This window comes from Suncus etruscus, chromosome 8 (assembly GCF_024139225.1).
Source record: "Suncus etruscus isolate mSunEtr1 chromosome 8, mSunEtr1.pri.cur, whole genome shotgun sequence".
Taxonomy (NCBI): domain Eukaryota; kingdom Metazoa; phylum Chordata; class Mammalia; order Eulipotyphla; family Soricidae; genus Suncus; species Suncus etruscus.
Genome location: NC_064855.1, coordinates 58490712 through 58511050, shown reverse-complemented (window position 1 = coordinate 58511050; position 20339 = coordinate 58490712). Strand labels below are relative to the sequence as shown.

General features: G+C 36.7%; 1 protein-coding gene across 2 annotated transcripts in view; it reads right to left on the bottom strand.

Moving 5' to 3' along the window:
* Nucleotides 1-20339, bottom strand: part of LRCH1 (leucine rich repeats and calponin homology domain containing 1) — a 238904-nt gene that overhangs the window by 114161 nt on the left and 104404 nt on the right. For both annotated transcript variants that reach the window (XM_049778891.1, XM_049778890.1), the window contains exon 2: nt 14332-14476. In XM_049778891.1, coding sequence (XP_049634848.1) covers nt 14332-14476 — 145 coding nt within the window. The remainder of the gene's footprint in view (nt 1-14331; nt 14477-20339) is intronic.

The window sequence follows — 20339 nt, the reverse complement described above, 5'->3', positions numbered from 1 at the left end:
ATTGTTTGATTTTCCCCCTGTAAGATCTGTTTTATAAGCAATATTGGTAGAAGAGTAACTCTGTATAGATTTCACGTTTATACCAAGTTACGGGAAATGTTGAACTTTATTTGTTGGCCCGCAGATGCACCAACAATATCTTGTGGCATTGCTTCTCTTTTGCATAGGCACATTAAAATGGGAAAATAATACATATGCAAACAAGTTCTTAGCTAATAGTGATGGGAACACAAATTTGGTAATGTAATTAGGCCTTTTACCCTGAACATTGGCATATTGATTTGGCTCAGGCCTCAGAAGAATGGGCATCGCCCACACACACCTGAACTATGGAAACAACCACAATTGTCTTTAACATTCCCAGGATCCAAGCCTCTACCAGAGAAGACCTACCACTGCTTTGGCATTGACTTACTCCAAAAAGTACTCCCAACACCCAGGCGACTCAGCAACAGTCTGCATGCAGGGCAGATCGCTCTGCATTTAATGATATGCTGAAACTAGAGGATGCTCCGCATCAGCCTGGTATCGATGAAAGAAATGCACAAAATCCAGAGTCTTTAAATATAAAAGTCTGATACCAACTATAGCTAAAGTGTGAAAAAGTTTCACCAGGACCTTGAGAATGACTGGAGTTGGATTGACTGGTATGCCTGGAACCCAGAGTCTGTCTTATGCCAATAAACTTCTGGGGTGAGGCCTTTTTGTAATCAGGTCAAGGATTTTTTTTTTCCATTTTCTCCATTTTTCTGGACCTATGCAAACACTGGCGATTGCCACTATCACACCTTTACTATATTTTTTTACTCTTATCCTTTAAGGAAAAAAAAATACAACTTACTGAACTTAAAAACAAATTACTGTAGTAGAATGCCTGTCTCGAATACTTGCAGGGGATGGGAAGGGGGTAGGGGGTAATTTTGCACTGGTGAAGGGGGGTGTTCTGGTTATGACTGTAACCCAAATATGATCATGTTACTTAAATAAAAAATATATTTAATAAAAAAATAAAATAAAAATAAAATAAAATAAAAGAGGGGCCGAGAAGCTGGAGAGATAGCATGAAGGTAATGCGTTTGCCTTGCATTCAGAGGACTGTGGTTTGAATCCCAGCATCCCATATAGTCCCTTGAGCCTTCAGGAGCAATTTCTGAGCCTAGAGCCAGGAGGAACTCCTGAGTGCTGCTGAGTGTGAACCAAAACAAAACAAAACAAAAACATAAAATAGGGGCCAGAGACACAGTATAATGGGAAAGAAAGACACTTGCCTTAAATTCACTCAATGATGGCTTCCCTAGTCCATCAGGAGTGATCCCTCAGAGAGAAGTCAGCACTAAGCCCTGAGTACCAGTGGGCATGGCCTAACCCCCCAATAAATCTAAAAATAAAATAAAATTTTACAATAGGAAAAATACAGGAATACAAAGACAAAGAAAGTATCAAAGGGTTAAATGTGCAAGATTTTCTACAGACCCAGAAGATTTAGACTAGCAAAGGACTGTTCTAAAACTAAATGAAACAAAGGCAAAAATCAAATGTCTGCAATATAGAAAATACCTGTTAATAGCCTCAAATTTATACCAATAATTGTAACTTTCAATCTTGGTGGGGAAGATATTTCAGAAAAAAAGAGACTATTATTTACCAGAAAACATATTTTCAACTGAATAAATTAGAAAGTACACTTTATAAAAGGAAAGTAAATCTTAAGAGGGGCCGAGGAGCCGGAGAGATAGCATGAAGATAGTGTGTTTGCCTTGCATGCAGAAGTACTGTGGTTTGAATCCCGGCATCCCATATGGTCCTCCGAGCCTGTCAGGAGCGATTTCTGAGCATAGAGCCAGGAGAAACCCCTGAGTGCTGCCGGCTGTGAACCAAAAACCAAAAAAAAGAGGGGCCGGAATGTTGGCGCTAGTAGTAAGGCATCTGCTGTGCAAGCTCTAACCTAGGACTGACTGCGGTTTGATCCCCGGGCATCTCATATGGTCCCCCAAGACAGGAGCGATTTCTGTGCACATAGCCAGGAGTAACCCCCTGGGCTTCACCGAGTGTGCCCACCACTCCTCCCCTCCAAAAAAAATTTAAAAAAGAGAGAAAATGTAGGGAGTTGAAGAGATAGTCTTTATAGGAGGCAGAGAACTTGCTTTGCATATGACTACTCCAGTTCAATCTCTGGCACTACATTCCTCATGTAGTGCCAGGAATGATACTAAAAATAGCCATAAAGAACACAGAGCCAGAAACAGCCTCTGAATACCACTGAGTCCACAATTCCACCACAAATAATCTTTTTTAATGAGAGAGAGAGAGAGAGAGAGAGACAGAGACAGAAAGACAGAGAGAGAAAGACAGAGAGAGAGAGAGAGAGAGAGAGAGAGGAAGAGAGAGAGAGAGACAGAGAGACAGAGACAGAGAGAAAGACAGAGAGAGGAAGACAGAGAGAGAGAAAGAGAGAGAGAGAGAGAGAGAACATAACTATTGGTGAGAGAAACCAAGAGGGACCACTGGGTCATCAGATAGTTCTAAACTTAATTTTTCAAGGCATCTTCTTACTATTTTCTACAGAGATGCTGAATCACATGACATTCCCACCAACAGTGAATGAGAGTTATTTTTCACCACATCTCTGCTAATGCTGTTTTTTTCCAATGTTGTTCTGTCATATGTTATTCTCACTGATGTGAGATGATACCTCATTGTTGCAATGATTTTCATTTCTCTGACAATAAGTGGTGATGAACAATTTTTCCAATGCTATTAGCCATTCATATATTCTTTCCATGGTAAAGTGAAGTAATGTGTACAATGTTACCACTATTGTAACCATATAATCTAAACTGTAAAATAAAATAAAGGGTGACTGGCACTTTGGTGGTGATGCAATAAATATGTTTATCATAAATAAAAAGATAAAAATTGTAGCTATGTTATATAAGCTATAATGATTAAAATTATAAATGTATGCTATTAAATTAAATTATTCATAAAAGTGGCCAGAAAGATAGTATGGAGGTAAGGCATTTGCCTTTTATGCAGAAGGCCATTGGTTCGAATCCCGGCATCTCATATGGTCTCCCGAGGCTGCCAGGAGCAATTTCTGAGTGTGGAGCCAGGAGTGACACCTGACCGCTGCCGGGTATGACCCGGGCGGTGGCGCTAAAGGTAAGGTGCCTGCCTTCCCTGCGCTAGCCTTGGATGGACCGCGGTTCGATCCCCCGGTGTCCCATATGGTCCCCCAAGCCAGGAGCAACTTCTGAGCACATAGCCAGGAGTAAACCCTGAGCGTTACCGGGTGTGGCCCAAAAACCAAAAAAAAAAAAAATCATAAAAATAAAATAAATAGTAAACATAGTCTGTAAAAATTAATATGACAAATATTGCTGTTGAAAATTAAGGTAGGCCTAAGACAAAGAATAAATTTAGATAGATGATTACAATTAGAGCCTCTGATGGATGTTACTGTTTTGGGGAGTATTTTTACCTTTAGAAGTTTTGACTTTTATAATAGTCATGCAAATTATTTACATTAACCTATTTATTACACAACCTATTTATTTATTATTAGATAATTCAAAGGGCTAGAGTGCATACTTTGCTTGAGAGAATTCTGGGTTTGATTCTTGGCATCACATGATCCGTTGAACACCTCCAGGAGTTCTATTAGCACTACCAATATAGCCACCTACCAAATAAACAAACAAAAAAGATATAAAAATATAATGGCTATCCTCAAAAACAGAGAATGACCCTAAAGTAGAGAAAAGATGAAATAAGTAAAATTCAAAATAGTCAATACAATGTAGGAAATAGGAAGGAGAAGAAACAAAAATATCAAAGACAACGTTGATAAAAATACAAAATAATAAGGAAATATAAATGGAAATGTAGCTTAGAGGTAGAATGCAAACTTCTCATATATATGGGTTGGGTTCAATCCCCAACATCAGACATATAAGTAAAGTTCAATGCAAAAAGACTTTAAGAAAGAATACTGTGAACAACTACATAGAATTTAGAGAACAAGTTTTCTTTTCAAGTGCATGTGTAATATTTACAAATGAACTATGCATAGCTTATAAAGCAAATCTCAGTCAAACTAAAGAATAAATGTCACGTAGAAAACATTTTCTAAATATAATTCAATAACAGTAAAAACAAAAATTTAAATATTCTTTTAAAATCTATAATATAAGAATCTCATAGTCAAAGAAGAAATACCAGTACTAGAGTGATTTAATAATGTTCTTGCACTGAAGCAATAGCATAGCAGATAGGCCAACCCAGGCTTGATGCGCGGCATCTCATCCAGTCCTCCAGACTTGCCAGGAGTAATTTCTGAGCACAGAACCAGGGAGTACCCGCAGAGTGCCACCAGGTTTGACCCCAAAACAAAAACAAATAATGTTCTTAAAAAAATATTAAATGTTGGGGCCAAAGCAATAGAGCAGCGTTAGAGTGTTTGCCTTGCACACAACTGACCCAAGATGGACCTCAGTTTAATCCCCAGCCCAGGAATAACCCCTGAGTTACTGGTGTGTCCCAAAAACAAAAACAAAACAAAACAAAAAAGTCAACATTTTAAGTCAACCAAAGCACTATCTCTAGTAAAAACCATGGTCCTAAATATAATTTAAAATTAAATAACTAGTTGAATGAAACTCCAGAAATTAGAAAAAAAAAATTCTAAGAAAACAGGCAGACAGAAACAGAACAGACAAAATAAGAAGCTAATGAAATTAAAGATAATCAGTAAGAGTTGGTCTTTAAAATTAAAGGCAAATTTTTTAAAAAGTTTAAAAAAATAAAAAATTTAATAATTGAATTTTACCCAAAAATTAAAAATTTATATTATTTAAAATATGAAAGAGAGAAAGCAATTAGATTACAGTCATTTTTATTTTATTTTATTTTACTTTATTGAATTCACATAGTTTTATTAAATGCAAAAAATACCTTGTTCAAATATTTAGGTTGGCATCCGAGAAACAATTTTAACAATTATTTTACGGTTTTGAAACTGTCCAAAAGGCATGGAATGTGAGAGAGGACATTGTGAAATAAGATAACAGAGGTGAAAGTCTTCAGTAAACTTTAAAATGCTATCTAAGACAATTTTACTCATTTCTACTCTTATTAATAAAGCAATGTGGTCTGAAGATAAACCATGAGGTGAGATAGTACAGCAAGTAAGGAGCTTTAATTGTATGAAGCCTATCTGTGTTCAATTTCTTTACCACATATAGTCCCCCAGACACTGCCCAAGTGACCCCAACTGATCTCTTAAAATAAATATCCAAAAGTACTGCTGGGTGTGCCCTCAAACCAAACCACAACAATAAAAGAGAAATCACTTTCCTATTTCATACCTAAAGTGAAGTATTTTTGAAATAATAACTAATATTCAGAAATTATGATAACGATGATGACAAAAATTTATTCCAAAAGTCCACACTTTCCTTCAAATGATTATATTTTTTTCTCTTTCTTGTCTACAGTTATTTGTCATAAGACTTAATTATATACTTTACTTCTTAGAGGAAATAAAAAAAGGTGATTATCACTGAAATGGCAATGCTTCAAAGAATTTTCATCTCCCTATTTAGAAAAGCAAAATTTGGAAAAGATTCTTGCTCATTTTGAACTTGCACAAAAGTTCTTAAAATTCTTACAAACAAAAAAAAATGAATTAAGAAAAGGTTGTTCCCCATTTTTCAGAAAGCACAAATGTGGAACAAAGATCTTAAAAGCCCTATTATGATCTGAAGCAGAAATGAAAACAAAAACATATTCTGAAAGAGCTCTAGCTCCCAAAGCCATAATGCCCCCTTTGTGTATCTCTGTTCTGTTTTTTTTTTTTTTTTTTTGGTGACATGTATAATGAAAATAATCCTTTTTGGAAGTCTTGCCAAATACAGGTTACACTAAAAGGAATGGAATCTGATAAGAAATATCTTACTATTAACCCATTCACACCTAAACTCTGCAGGTACCAATGCCAATAGACATAATTTTACTGGTATGTTAATTTATTGGGGTCAAATCTGGCAGCTCTGTGCTTATGAATTATTACTGGTGAGCTTTAAGAGCTGGATATGATATCAGGGTCCAAGCCAGGATTAAGTCCCGGTTGGTCCTATGCAAAGCTCAGGATTTATCTGCTGTATTATCTCTCTGGCTCATTAACTTAAATATATAAGAAAAAATTTTAAATATTACTGACCAGAATTATACCTTGTAAACAAATTCCTAGGAGTTTACTACAAAAGGCTGGGCTTACAATCTATACTGTGGTGTGCAATAAAGCCTGTTTGTGGCTTCTCACGACTCCTGCATTCCACAGAAAATGAGTTCACACTTTCAATTTTCACAAAGTTCACTGTGTTTTGGCATTTTCTGCTTATCTATTATCTCACAAACTGCAACTTGTATGGCAGTTGGATGGATACCTTCACTGTAATGACTATTGAACCTGGATATATCCCTGGACACGCCCCTTAGATATGCCCCTCTGTCATGCCAGGCATAAAAGAAAAATCTTGGACTATTAGGTGAGTTGGGGGGGGGGGGCAGAATAGTGACCAGAGTAACGTCTGCTAGTCCACGGTGGGCCAGAGATAAAGCATCAGAGAGACAGTGCCTGCTTTTTTCTTTTTCTTTTCTTTCTTTCTTTCTTTCTTTCTTTCTTTCTTTCTTTCTTTCTTTCTTTCTTTCTTTCTTTCTTTCTTTCTTTCTTTCTTTCTTTCTTTCTTTCTTTCTTCTTTCTTTCCTTCCTTTCTTCCTTCCTTCCTTCCTTCCTTCCTTCCTTCCTTCCTTCCTTCCTTCCTTCCTTCCTTCCTTCCTTCCTTCCTTCCTTCCTTCCTTCTTCCTTCCTTCCTTCCTCCCTCCCTCCCTCCCCCCTCCCTCCCTCCCTCCCTCCCTCCTCTCTCTCTCTCTCTCTCTCTCTCTCTCTCTCTCTCGTTCTTTCTTTCTTTCTTTCTTTCTTTCTTTCTTTCTTTCTTTCTTTCTTTCTTTCTTTCTTTCTTTCTTTCTTCTTTTTTTTTTTTTTTACCAGGGCCTCTCCCGACCACTTCTGGTCAGTGAATTTTTATCTCTCTCTCCCCCTCTGAAATCTCCAGGGGCGGTCATTATATGTTGGAGTCCCTGGGTGGGCACAAAGGCACCACCTGACAATTGGGTCCCATGGGCCCCTTCGAGCCTTGCAGCACTGAGCCCTGGCAATTTTGGGGCTCTGCAGCATACAGCCCTGCAGCCTTGGGCCATTGCAACAGCCTATATACTTATTAAAAACCAACCCCAATATATATATATAAACTCTAATATATATACAAATATATATTATCAACGTTATAGGATCCAAATTAGTACTTAACTGAATAAAATGCCTCCCCTTATCCTGGTTAGGAAGACATCAGTTGTCTTCATTTCTAGAAAGAATATAAGGCTCTTTTAGAAAGAAAATCATTTATATTTTTATGAAGGCTGGTACCAGGAGGGGGTTTCTTGGGCTGAAAATTAAAATCCTTTATATAAACAAATATTTTTGTTCACACAAAAATATAAAAATCTCTGCTCCCCAAGGCAAACCTTAGTTGCAGGGTGCTTCCTCTGAACAGAGAGCTCTAGTCGTGAGGATTCAAGATTATTTATCAGAATGACCTCCTAAAAGGAATGTGGAGATACGGGTTACATTACCATCAGGAAGTTGGTTCTTTATACAGATTGTATAGCAGCCAAAAAAGATGCCAGGCTTCAGAAAAAGCAGCCTAAAAATTCCTTTTATGGTGTGATGCCATTTTGTTCAAGAAAATGCCCTCTTCTTTCCAGATAATACCTCAGAATCCATTCCTAGTAGATTGGGAGAGTGGTGCTTGGGGGTGAAGAACGGCAAAACATGTTTCATCCTTTGAAAGGAACAACCTTCCAGAGTTCTGGAAGCAATAAGATCAAGTGCTATAAATAACTTTCTTTTTTCTTTTCCTTTGAGGAGCAAAGGTAACTTCTATTTCTGAACCCCTGTGAGGTGAATGTTCACAGTTAAGGTTAAGGTCTTATTCCTCATGAATCTCATCATCAACAAAGTTTTAAACAACTTAAAATCATTTTTAAGCTTTGTGAAGCTTTCTTGCTTAACTTGGGTTCAAAGATTTTGCTTCTATATAAGAAACAGCCTCACTCAATCACTTTTACTGTTCTTGGCTTTCTTTCTTGGATTAAGGCACTTTAAAACAGGAAGGGACATAGTGGCACATATACTAAACTAATGTAGCCTTCTGTTGTGAATACCAAGAAGCAAGATTAAAAGTCCAGATCCCTTCCAACACAGTAAAATTAAACAACAATGCATTAATTATTTATACAAATATCATGTTTCTATTTTGTGAGGAAATATACAAATCATAGAATGCTTTTACTCCATTTCATGGTAAAGACTTGTTAAATCTCCCTCTCTGATTGGGTATTAAACCCATCTCTAGCATAAAAACAAAAATTGGTTTTCTGGCATCAACCAGTCATTTGACAACTGAAGGTAATATCTAGAAATTTTGTCAGTCAAGAAAGTAATTCTGGTGCCCGGAGAGATAGCACAGCGGCATTTGCCTTGCAAGCAGCCGATCCAGGACCAAAGGTGGTTGGTTTGAATCCCAGTGTCCCATATGATCCCCCATGCCTGCCAGGAGCTATTTCTGAGCAGACAGCCAGGAGTAACCCCTGAGCACCTCCGGGTGTGGCCCAAAAACCAAAAAAAAAAAAAAAAAAAAAAGAAAGTAATTTTGTGCTGAAAAGACAGTGCAGGAGGTAACGTGCTTTCCTTGCATATGGATCATATGGTATGAACCCTAGAACTACACACAGTTCCCTCAAACACCACCTGGGATGACTCCTGAGCACAGAGCCTGAAAAGACCCCTTAGAACAGCTGTGTGTGACTCAAAAACTCACCCCCCCAAAAAAGGTGGCTATGTAGTGCCACTAATATCCTTGTTTTCATCATTATCACCATCAATATCAAATATTCAAGGCTGTTTAATCTGCTGGACTAGACAATACATCTCAGAGAGCATAAACAAAATTAAATGTTTTCTATACATTCAATATAGCTTTATATGACTTCTCTCCTACTTTGAAATGTACAAAATCTGCCATTTTTACATGCAGTTTTATTAATAATAAAAAACATAGTAAGATTATTTTAGGTTCAGAAACATGAAATCTGTGAAAATTTCAAAAGCAGTATCCTGGCACTGTTTTCGCTAAAACTTTTCCTAGTTAATATGAATAAAAGTTTAAATCCTGGAGGCTGCAAAGATAATACAGCAGGAAGGGATGAGCCTGGAATTAAGCACACCAGATTCTGATCGCTGGCCACCCTAGATGGTGCCCTGAGCCCAGTAAGAAATGAATGATTGCTGAGAAGAGTGCCAAGAGGCCGAGTAAGCCAGGAGAGCACCCCTCCCTCCAAAATAAAAATTCTAAGTAGTATAGATTTGGGGCAATCATAAATTGACAATTTATTAGAGCTATTTTAGATTATGTTTTATAGCCTACCTAAACTTTGAGCTCATAAATCATTTTAAGTGTTTCTTTTACCGTCTGAAATGTATAGAGATTTTCCCAAAGTTAGTAATAAGATGATTTGACTGTATAGTTCTGTCTAGAACACTAAGCTTCTTTCCCAACTGTAATTATCAGAAAGGAAAAAAATGTAATTGATGACAACTTGGAGGTTCTTCTACAAAGCAGTAAGTTTGTAGCCTGATTCCTAGGATTCCTTTGCAAGTAACTGACTGACAGTCTTTCACCAAAGGCCAAAACTTAACAAAGTCAATCATGAGCCTTCACTAGCAAAAAAAGTATTTTGTTTCACTGACTTAATTTTCAGGCAAGGTAGAAAGAAATTAAAAGGCCACCGTGCCCAATCCTGGCTGCTGTGTATGGGAATGTGTCCCTAGCCACAACAATCCAAGATTCAAATTTTCTGCAATTTATAAGTGTGGGGTGACTGGAAATGGGGTGACAGTTTGAGGGCATAAGAAATCACACAGAATGAGGCTGGAGAGATAGCATGAAGGTAGGGTGTTTGCCTTGCATGCAGAAGGACAGTGGTTTAAATCCCAGCTTCCCGTATGGTCCCCTGAGCCTGCCAGGGGCAATTTCTGAGCGTAGAGCCAGGAGAAACCTCTGAGCCCTGCCAGGTGTAACCCAAAAACAAAAAACAAAAAGAAAGAAAGAAAGAAAGAAAGAAAGAAAGAAAGAAAGAAAGAAAGAAAGAAAGAAAGAAAGAAAGAAAGAAAGAAAGAAAGAAAGAAAGAAAGAAAGAAAGAGAAGAAAGAAAGAAAAGAAAGAAAGAAAGAAAGAAAGAAAGAAAGAAAGAAAGAAAGAAAAGAAAGAAAGAAAGAAAGAAAGAAATCACACAGAAAATGTAAAGTGGATGATGTTCCTCAATATCTTAGAAGACTTAATAATAACTTAATAATAACTTAATAAATGTCATGAGAATATTCTAGGTATTATCATTTAATTTATAAAATAACTATCACCAACTATTTCTTCTAGCTAAATCAAAAATCTATTTCAAATCACTTTCAAATAGAAATAACTCAGTTTCTAAGGTCCAATTCCTACAAAACTTGTTTTAACAAAATCCAAGACTCAAATATGAAAGTTCAAGACTAGTAAATGAAGAAGCATTATGGCCTACTTCCTGGTCACTAAAAGCGTATTCTATATTGTTACCTTTATTACACATTTCTATTCATGAATAGTATCTGACAGATGGTATAGAATAATTATGTATTCATATATAACAATTTTATTTTCACAGTGTAGTGAATGTGCAGACTTTTTAGATAAGGCAAAAGGGAAGACAATGAGGAAGGAAGGAAGGAAGGAAGGAAGGAAGGAAGGAAGGAAGGAAGGAAGGAAAGAAGGAAGGAAGGAAGGAAGGAAGGAAGGAAGGAAGGAAGGAAGGAACTTGTCACAAACTGCTAAAATGTCATATGGCTATCATAAGTCTGTTTCAATGACTGACTGTTCTTGTCATCAATAACTCTGAGATCCATACTCCAATCTATTCTTCTGTTATTCTACATTCAACAAATCACAACATAAAAATTACTAACCAAATTTTATTTTGCTTTTAAAATGTGGTTATAAAAAAATTTTTTTTTGGTTTTTGGGTCACACCAGGCAGCGCTCAGGGATTACTCCAGGCTCTATGCTCAGAAATCGCTCTTGGCAGGCTCGGGGGACCATATGAGATGCCAGGATTAGAACCACTGTCCTTCTGCATGAAAGGCAAACGCCTTACCTCCATGCTATTTCTCTGGCCCCTTGATTATAAAATGTAAGATTAGTCTGCCTACTATTTATAGAATATCATAGTTAATGTCATCCAAAAAGAGCAAAAGGTCATCCATACCAAATCAGTTTTTAGTGTATAAGGACTTAGGATAACAAGACTAATTGCCTTGTTGCTTGCAAACTGCCACAGGTGAACACATCATAGCAAGATAAGACTAAGTAAACAGACCAACTGCTTGAATATCCCTGTGAAGGATGGGAATAAAATAGAGATATCTTAAGGAGACATTGAACCACAGGTATAGGCACCACAATTTTGGCCATCAGACAGTAATGAATTCTCTGCTGTAGCCAAAATAGTTATGAAAGGCATCTCAAAATGGTCAGATGAGCTAGACCTGGAGAAGTGAAAATCAAAGATATAAGCATCTAGATTACTTTAATAGTAGCCTTCATTTTATTTACCAAACAATTTAAGGTCATTATGACTAGATTATCTTTTTCACTCCCAAGGAGATATGCACTTCTGGTGAAATGCAACGAAACATTTTTTTTTTTGCAATAAACCACAAAAGACAGATAACTGTCAGTGGTCAACTAAAATGTAACTTAAATTATTTTCTATGTTATGTTTGTATAATGAAAGGTTCTCTGAAAATTTTTCCATGAATGTTTATACAGTTTGAGCCTTGCTAGTCAGATATCCTATTTTGCATACCAAGGTAGTATCATCGACATGAGTGAAGTCTGTGTTCAGACTTCTTTCTACTTAAGAATTCTTTTTTTATACTTAGAGGATAAACTTCATTAAACAACTCCTACCTTTCTCTTAGCAATCTCACATTTGAGTCAAGGATATAAAGCCAGATCAGAGGACAGTCAAAACAACAAAGTCAAAAACAGGCATTAGAATATCTTCTTTTTCTTTTTTTTCTTCCCAAACCCAGTAGAAATACTTCTATATAAACAGGATTTATATACTTCTGACTCTTTGCTCAGAGATCACTCCAGGCAGTATTATGAGGACCATACAAAGTGCTAGGTACAGAACTAGCATGGGATATGTGCAAAAAAAAAAAAGTGCCTCAACCCTTGTTACTATTTTTCTGGGCCCATCAGCATATTTTCTTAAACTTCAGAGTTTATGTAGGGCATTGATATGTTACATCATGTTATGCTTAATCCAGGAACCTATACAAAAAACTAAAATGTTCTCTGTAAATACTGATTTAATAGGAAGAACTATAAAGACAGCTTTGTTGGAGTAGCTTGTGCAGCTGGCCTCAAGTGAGAACAGGTTCAGCAGTCAATCCAATGGGACAATGGGACTAATAACTTCCATTGGCCAGAAAAACTCTGTTTCGTCCCAACCCCCCAAGTTCTTATCCATTTTCATTAACCCTTCTCCTCCAAAGCCTTTATTAATACCTGAAGACAATGTACCAATCTTCAAAGCCCCAAAGAAAAAGTATAAATGACATTATAAAGAAACACTTGAACTAAAAGCCTTTCCTCTAAGATCAGGCATAAGACAAAGTTGCCCATTCTCACCACTTCTATTCAAGTACTCTACTACAAAGTAACAGTAACTAAAACAGTATGGAATTGGAATAAAGGCAAACCCTCAGATCAATGGAACAGGCTTAAATATCCTGAGACAGGCTTTCACATATATGAATAGTTAATCTTTGTTTGATAAAGCAGCACAACAGATAAAATGAAGCAAGGAAAGCCTCTTCAACAAATGGTGTTGGAAAAACTTGTTGGATACATTAAATAAAAAAGAACTCAGGGCTCTTTCTAATGCCATGCACAACAGTCAAATAAAAATGGACTAAAGACCTTGAATCCATAAAGTACATAGAAGAAAATGTAGGCATAATTCTCCATGATACCAAAAAAACAAAAACAAAAACAAAAAATATTAAGGATTAAACACCACTGACCAATCAGGTGAAAGCAAAGATAAACAAATGTGACTTTAGTAAATAAAGAAGCTTCTGCACCTCTAAGAAAATAATGACTTAGACTCCCCATGGAATTACAAACAAAGAAATGGGACATATTATTTACCCAACATCCATCTGACAAAGGATAAATATCCAAAATATACAAGCCAATAGAAGAATGTAACAAGAAAAAAAAATTCAATCCGTCAAAAACTGTAGAAAAGAGATGAACAGAAATTTCCTCAAAGAATCAATACAAATGGCCAAAGGGCACGTGAAAAATGCACCACATATTAAATTATTAGGTAGATACATATAAAAACAACAATGAAATATCACCTCATACCACAGAGACTGGAAACACATCAAAAAGAACAAGAACAACCAGTGCTGGCATAAATGTGGAGAAAAGGAACTCTCATTCACCTCAGGGTAGAAATATAGACTGGACTGGTCCAGCCTCTTGGGAAAACAATATGAAACATTTCTCCAAAATCTAGAATTGAATTTCCATTCAGTCCAAAAATATCACACCCTGGGAAAATACCCTAGAGACTGAGAGGGGTGATGGTGAAAGGGTAACCAGGATACAGGTGGTAGGGAAGTGTACATTGGTAAAGGAATGGGAGTTGAAACATTGTACAACTGAAAACTAAAGTAAAAATTAATAACAAAACAAAACAAAAACATTTTCATATTGCTATTCAGAAAAACAAACATTAAAAGTAGTATTAATGTTAGTAGTACTAATATATAATAACAATTATTAAATGGGAGTGTGGACTTGGTGCCACACCTGATGTGCTCTGAGGTTATTCCCATCCCTTCATTTCTGTGCTCAAGAGTAATCCCTGCTATTACTAGGGGGAATTAATGCAAGTGCTGGGAATCAAATCAGGATCAGCCTAAGTGGTATACAAGGCAAGTACTATTGCTTCTTGTACTAGCCTCCCTAAAGGTTGTTTTTTAAATGTTCTTTGTTTAATGTATTTTAAAGGATGACCATGAATTTCAAAGAGAAAACACATGATAGAAAGTAACTGTAACTCTTTTCATTGGATTTGACTTTACGGTGAACCTACCTCAAGTTTAAGTAAGTCAGCATTTGCAGATTAACGATGGCTTCAGGGATGACTCTGATACAATTATGGTACAGATTAAGAATTTCCAGTGATACAAAATGGCACAATTCCATTGGTACTTCAACCAGTCTGTTTTTAGATAAATCTAGAAAAAAAAGAAAGAATATTTTGTCAATAAAATGTTCAACTTAATCCAACATAATATTGTAATATCATATTTTCTAACATGCTTTAAAATAAACATTTTAAACTGAATTTAGATCTGCATTATCATTTTTTTGATTTAAATCACTGAAGTGCTAGACCTCACATTTTTTTTCTTTTTCTTTTTTTTTGACCTCCCATTTCTTAACGTTTTCACCCAATTTATAAAGCAAAAGCGAAGCAAAAATATTTCTGAAACATTTTAAGCTTTATATGAATTTGTAAACAGGGGTCAGGTTTAAGGACAACTGTACTTACAGAGGCATTGTAAGTACAGATTCGGCCCACCAGTACAGACCTGATGGTTCATTGCCTTTTCCTGGTGGTATAGGAATTCAGCCCAGCGGTACTTGGGGCCTTCAATTCTATTCTGCAGTGGGGAGTGAGGGTTAGGTGGAATTGTCAGAAATCAAACTCAGGGTCTCACACATGCTAGTATGTGCTCCTCCATACAGCTGAGCTCTCCTTAACTCTGAAATTATTTTATTCTCCCCTAATTAAGCTTGTAAAACTGCATTTAAAATATACCTGCTCACATTTATTTATCATAAAATTCAATTCAATTTTTGGCCTTGAAATATTATGTCTCTTGGAACATAGCTTTTATACCCCTGGAAAACAAGCAGTGGATCCTAAATATATGTTACATTCACCAGAATTACTGACTACTTACAATGTACACAATCAAGACAAATTAGTTATGCATATCAATACTCCTGTGTGACCAGCAATAAAGCTTGGCCTTTATGGCCAAGTGTACCAAAGATAGTAAGAATGGTTCACAGAGCAATGTAAACATACAGTGCTGTTTACACAATCACCATCTCAATAATAAAAAATATAGAATAGTCCTTAATGCCTGTCTAGGAATGGTGGACATAACTGTCAAAGATTATGAAACACAGTATCACAAGCTGCCACTCTCAAAAACAGTATTAGAGCTTCCCTTTTTACCATTAATCATTTGATTCATCTGGAATTCATAGAGAAAAAAAAATTTGAGGTTGATAGTCATCCTATTTTTTGCTTCAGAAGACAGTTCAATTTCTCAAATTATTTGCCGATCTTGCATCTCCATTTATTTGAAACATCACCTTTAATGTATACTGAATTTCCATAGGTATACATCATTGACTTGCATATGCCCACCCATCATTTTTTTTCATAGTACCAGACCTTGAACCCAGACTTCCCATGTGCAAAGCAAGTACTCTACCTCTGAGCTACTGGGATACTACTGAGTTACCTTCTCATTTACCCACAATGCTGCTTTGTGTGTTTTTCCAGTCTCCAGAGTTTCTCTTTTATGAAAGACAACTTTCTATTTTTGCATTATTTTACCATGTGAACATCAGTATCAACTGGTATAATAACATCAGCCAATAAAAAAGTTCCTAATAATATTTATCTTCATTCAGAGTAGATTAAGTTATATACATTGGATAGACTTATTCTTTGATAAATCTTTTTTGATGAATTCTTTTAATTTAAAATAATTAAATATTTTCAATTGTCTATTTATTTTTTGTTACTTAGTAGCATTTTAAAAATCACCCTGTCCTAAGGTTTTTTTGTTGTGACTGTATGAGCCACTCCAGGAAAGTTAGGGGGTTGCAACCCAGAGCCACATATATGCAGTCACAAGTTCCTACATACTACATATGCACTACAGTACTTAGAGCCATCTCTCTGGCTGCTGGGTTAGACTTTTACTCTAAATTCTTACACTGAGTCCTCCTTAATCACTTTCTTACACAAATAGAGTAATAAAAGATAATTATTTGAAAGTTACATATTACAAACTGGCTATGATCATAGAAATGAGGGGTTTTATATATTCAATACTAACCATTATCTTTTGAGGCAAGTGCTCTTACTATAATTCCCAGTTATAAGTGAACATAGATATTCACAGAGAATTTAAGGTATTTGCCTGAGAACATGGAATTAGTAGCAGAAGCTAGGACCAGATCAGTAGGTAAAAGAACAATGAATGTTATTAACAGCTTTGGCCTTATAGGACTACAGTGTAGGGAAGACTAGTAGTTACTGTCAGTGTGCCTTAATTTAAATTAATAAACAAACAAATAAAAAACCAGAGAGAGTATAGGAGTTAAAGCATTTGTCTTACATAAGCTGACTGCAATTTGATACTGAACATCAAAGGGCTCCCCAGGCACCTCAGGTACAGCCTTGAAGTCCCTGAGCACCACTGAGTGTAGTTCTGGAGGCTCTAGCAATCCAGGGTGTCCCTGTTATCTCCAGTAACACATGACTGAGCATCATTGTGTCCTCAGGCCCTTGCACTGAACCACTAAGGGCCAAGGGGCCCCAGGGCATCTTGGGAAGCCCCCCAAATGGATGGATAAATATACATTAACATGTTTTTCAATAAATTAATTTATATGTTCCCTGGAAAGTCATGACTATGGAGAGAAAACACTAAGTCCAACTGTGGCCAAAGAGCTCTGCTGGTGCCAAAAAAATGAAGGGTGCACATGAACAAGCAGGAGATAGCCTCAGTTGTGCAGTGAGATCAGCTCCTTTGGAGATTGTGATGTCTTCATATAAGAAGGAAGGTGGGCCTCAGTAGAGAGGATCGTTCCCCTAGCAATCACATCCTCTGTAATCAGCTGCCACAGGCATGAACAGCAGCACTGACAGGCCAGGCCATCTGGGAGCCTCATCGGCAACATCTTGTTTTCTGGTCGGAAGGAAAGGTGGGATCTAGGAAATGGAAACCATGCCCAGTTTAATTGGAAAAACTGAAGAGAAGGATCTTCTCAGCTGAATGAGAAACAATTCTCGGGGAAAGGTGATTTTAAAATAATAGCACTTATGAGGACGACTCAACAGCTGGGTAAAATGTGGGTGCTTCACATCTAAACCTAACACCCAGACACACCAGGATGAGCCTGAGGCCAGCTGGATTCCCAATCCTGAGAAGTACCTGATGTCTCCCCAGCTTTACCCCTGGTCAGGAGTCCTTGGGACTACTGTTCAAGCTAGGGCCCAGCTTGTCTGGGGCCACCACCTGCCTTCTATGGGTCACTTGTATCACTGTGCATTTATAAAAACAGGGCACTCAGGGGTCGAAGCAGTGGTGCAGCGGTAAGGTGTTTGCTTGCACAAGTCTGACCTAGGACGGACTGCGGTTCGATCCCCATATGGTCCCATATGGTCTCCCAAGCCAGGAGCGATTTCTGAGCACACAGCCAGGAATAACCCCTGAGCGTCACCGAGTGTGGCCCAAAATTTAAAAAAAGATAAAAATAAAAATCAATAAAAGACAGGGTACTCTAGCTGTAACTGCTCTTTTTCTAGTGGGGACAATCCCAACCTGTCCCCAGAATAAGACTGCCCCTCATATCAACCCAGGGCTGCAACAAAGACACCCCACCCTGTGATTCATACAAAGGAGGCAGGATACTGCTAGGACACCTGCACATTTAGAAATACCCTGTAGTTCTTTACTGCTGCTGACTGTAAAACAAGGTCCAGGGCCTGACTCATCCCTGCTGATGGAGATAAAACTGCCTGATGTATCCATGGTTAAATGACCAGAAATAATAAGTAGATTCTTAAAGTTCTCTGTGAGTCAGTCAAGATTTGCAGATACAACTCTATAGGATCAACAACTGGATCCTGTGAATACATCAAGATCTGCTAAATAATTTCTCAGCAGGAAGCATGAGGTCTGCTCTGATGGCCCATTTAAAATGTCATACTTTGTTGACCTTTTTACTCTCATCTACATTCTCATTTTATGGTAGCACAGAATGCCCTTCTAATACAGTATCCAATTTGCCTCCTATTATGGCTGGTTAGTTTCTTCTCCCTGGCCCCATATACACACATACTACAGTGTAAGTCCCATGAAGGTTGTTATATTTGCACTGTTCACTAGTATACAGTAGGTATTTGTTGAATGAGGTGAATGAGGGTAATAGAAAAATTGGTTCTTAGGTCAGAAAACTTGAGTTAAACACTGATCCTACCATTTAGTTATGTAAACTTGGTATAGAGTGATCTGTACATTTCTATGCTTCAGTATTATACTGACCCTGAAGATTTATTACAAGGAGTCATGGGGTTATTTATTTTTAAAGATGTAAGAACAATGTAAGGTACAGGGGGACCCACTCTATTATCTCCATCTTTATATTAGTTAATGTTAGGTCCTTTAAGTCAGAAGGAAGTGAAGTGAGAAGAAATAAAGGTAGAAAGTGGCTGAAATCTAACTGACAAACACATAAAGTACTCCAGGAAAGCACACCAATGACAACAAATCAAAGAGGGAAGATTAGAAAAAGATAATTCTGTATAATTAGTGAAAAATGTATAAGTTAGTTTAAGGACTTCTAATGTTGAAAGAGGAAATAAAAAATAGAAACTAGTTTTGTTAACTACCAGAATGCATGTAATGACAGATGAGATTCTTGGCTGGTGAATTTATTAGCAGAAACTGTCTTTAGGTCCATCCACAAAGTACCAAAGGAAATCATAAATTTCTGTTTGTACACATATTTGGGATTTTAATAAACTATTTAATGCATTATTAATAAGATAGCAAAAATGTATTAATTTCTGTATTGCCACCTCAAAAAGATTTAATAATGCATATAGGAAATAATAATTTCTATCTAAAGATATAATCATTTTACTTAAGAAAATTCTGATATTTCTTAAAGAAAAAAATCTCTAAAAGGTTCATTCAGAGCTTTTTTTCCTCTTATATACAAATCTCGTAAATGTACCTACAGATCTTTATTTTGTTTTGTTTTGTTTTTTGGGGGTCACACCTGGCAGTGCTCAGGGGTTACTCCTGGCTCTTCACACAGAAATCATTCCTGGCAGGCTCAGGGGCCATATAGGATGCCGGATTCCAACCACATCCTTCTGCATGCAAGGCAAACACTTTACCTCCATGCTATCTCTCTGGCCCCATACCTACAGATCTTTAGAGGAACAAAAACAAGTAAAACTAAAGTAACAGGAGAAAGCACACTTCTGAGAAAAAGAGTAACAAATAGTAAATATACATATTATGAACAGTGACTATACATATATATGAACAAATATGTTATGAGAAAGACTTCGCATTTTTATATCATTTAATGAAAATTTTAATATGCCATAAATTATATTTTATATAATTTATATCTATATATTACTGAATTATAATTACTGCTGATTCTGAACAATCTAGTAATAATGAACATATTTTATGATCAAAATATGCCTCAAATGTTCTGAGCACAATGTATGTAAGTAATTTTTTTGTTGTTTTTTGGGGTCACACCTGGCAACATTCAGAGGATACTCCTGGCTCTACTCTCAGAAATTGCTCCTGGCAAGGTCAGGGGACCATATAAGATGTCCACTATCCTGCATGCAAGGCAAACGCCCTAGCTTCATGCCATCTTTTTGGCCCCATATGTTAAGTAATTTTTAACATTCTCACCTAAGACAAACATTTCAGATGATGGCTTTGACCATGTTCTGGTCATTCCCTAAAGATCCTGTCTAGCTATGATCGCATTATATAATGAATCATTTCCCAATGATGAAGCAAATGGCTTCTCAGACGAAATAAACTGTTCACAAATGGCAATCATATTTTAATATCACACCTTTGAAGAAGAACTACAGGTTTTCTTTTAAACACTAAAAGCTTTAAGAAACATTATCAGCAATGACCAAAATAAGTGAAAACAACTCAAATATCCATAAAGGATGAAGTAAAAGCAGAATGTGGAAGAATCTTGTGGAGGATTGTTCTTCAGCCTTAAGGAGGCAGGAAA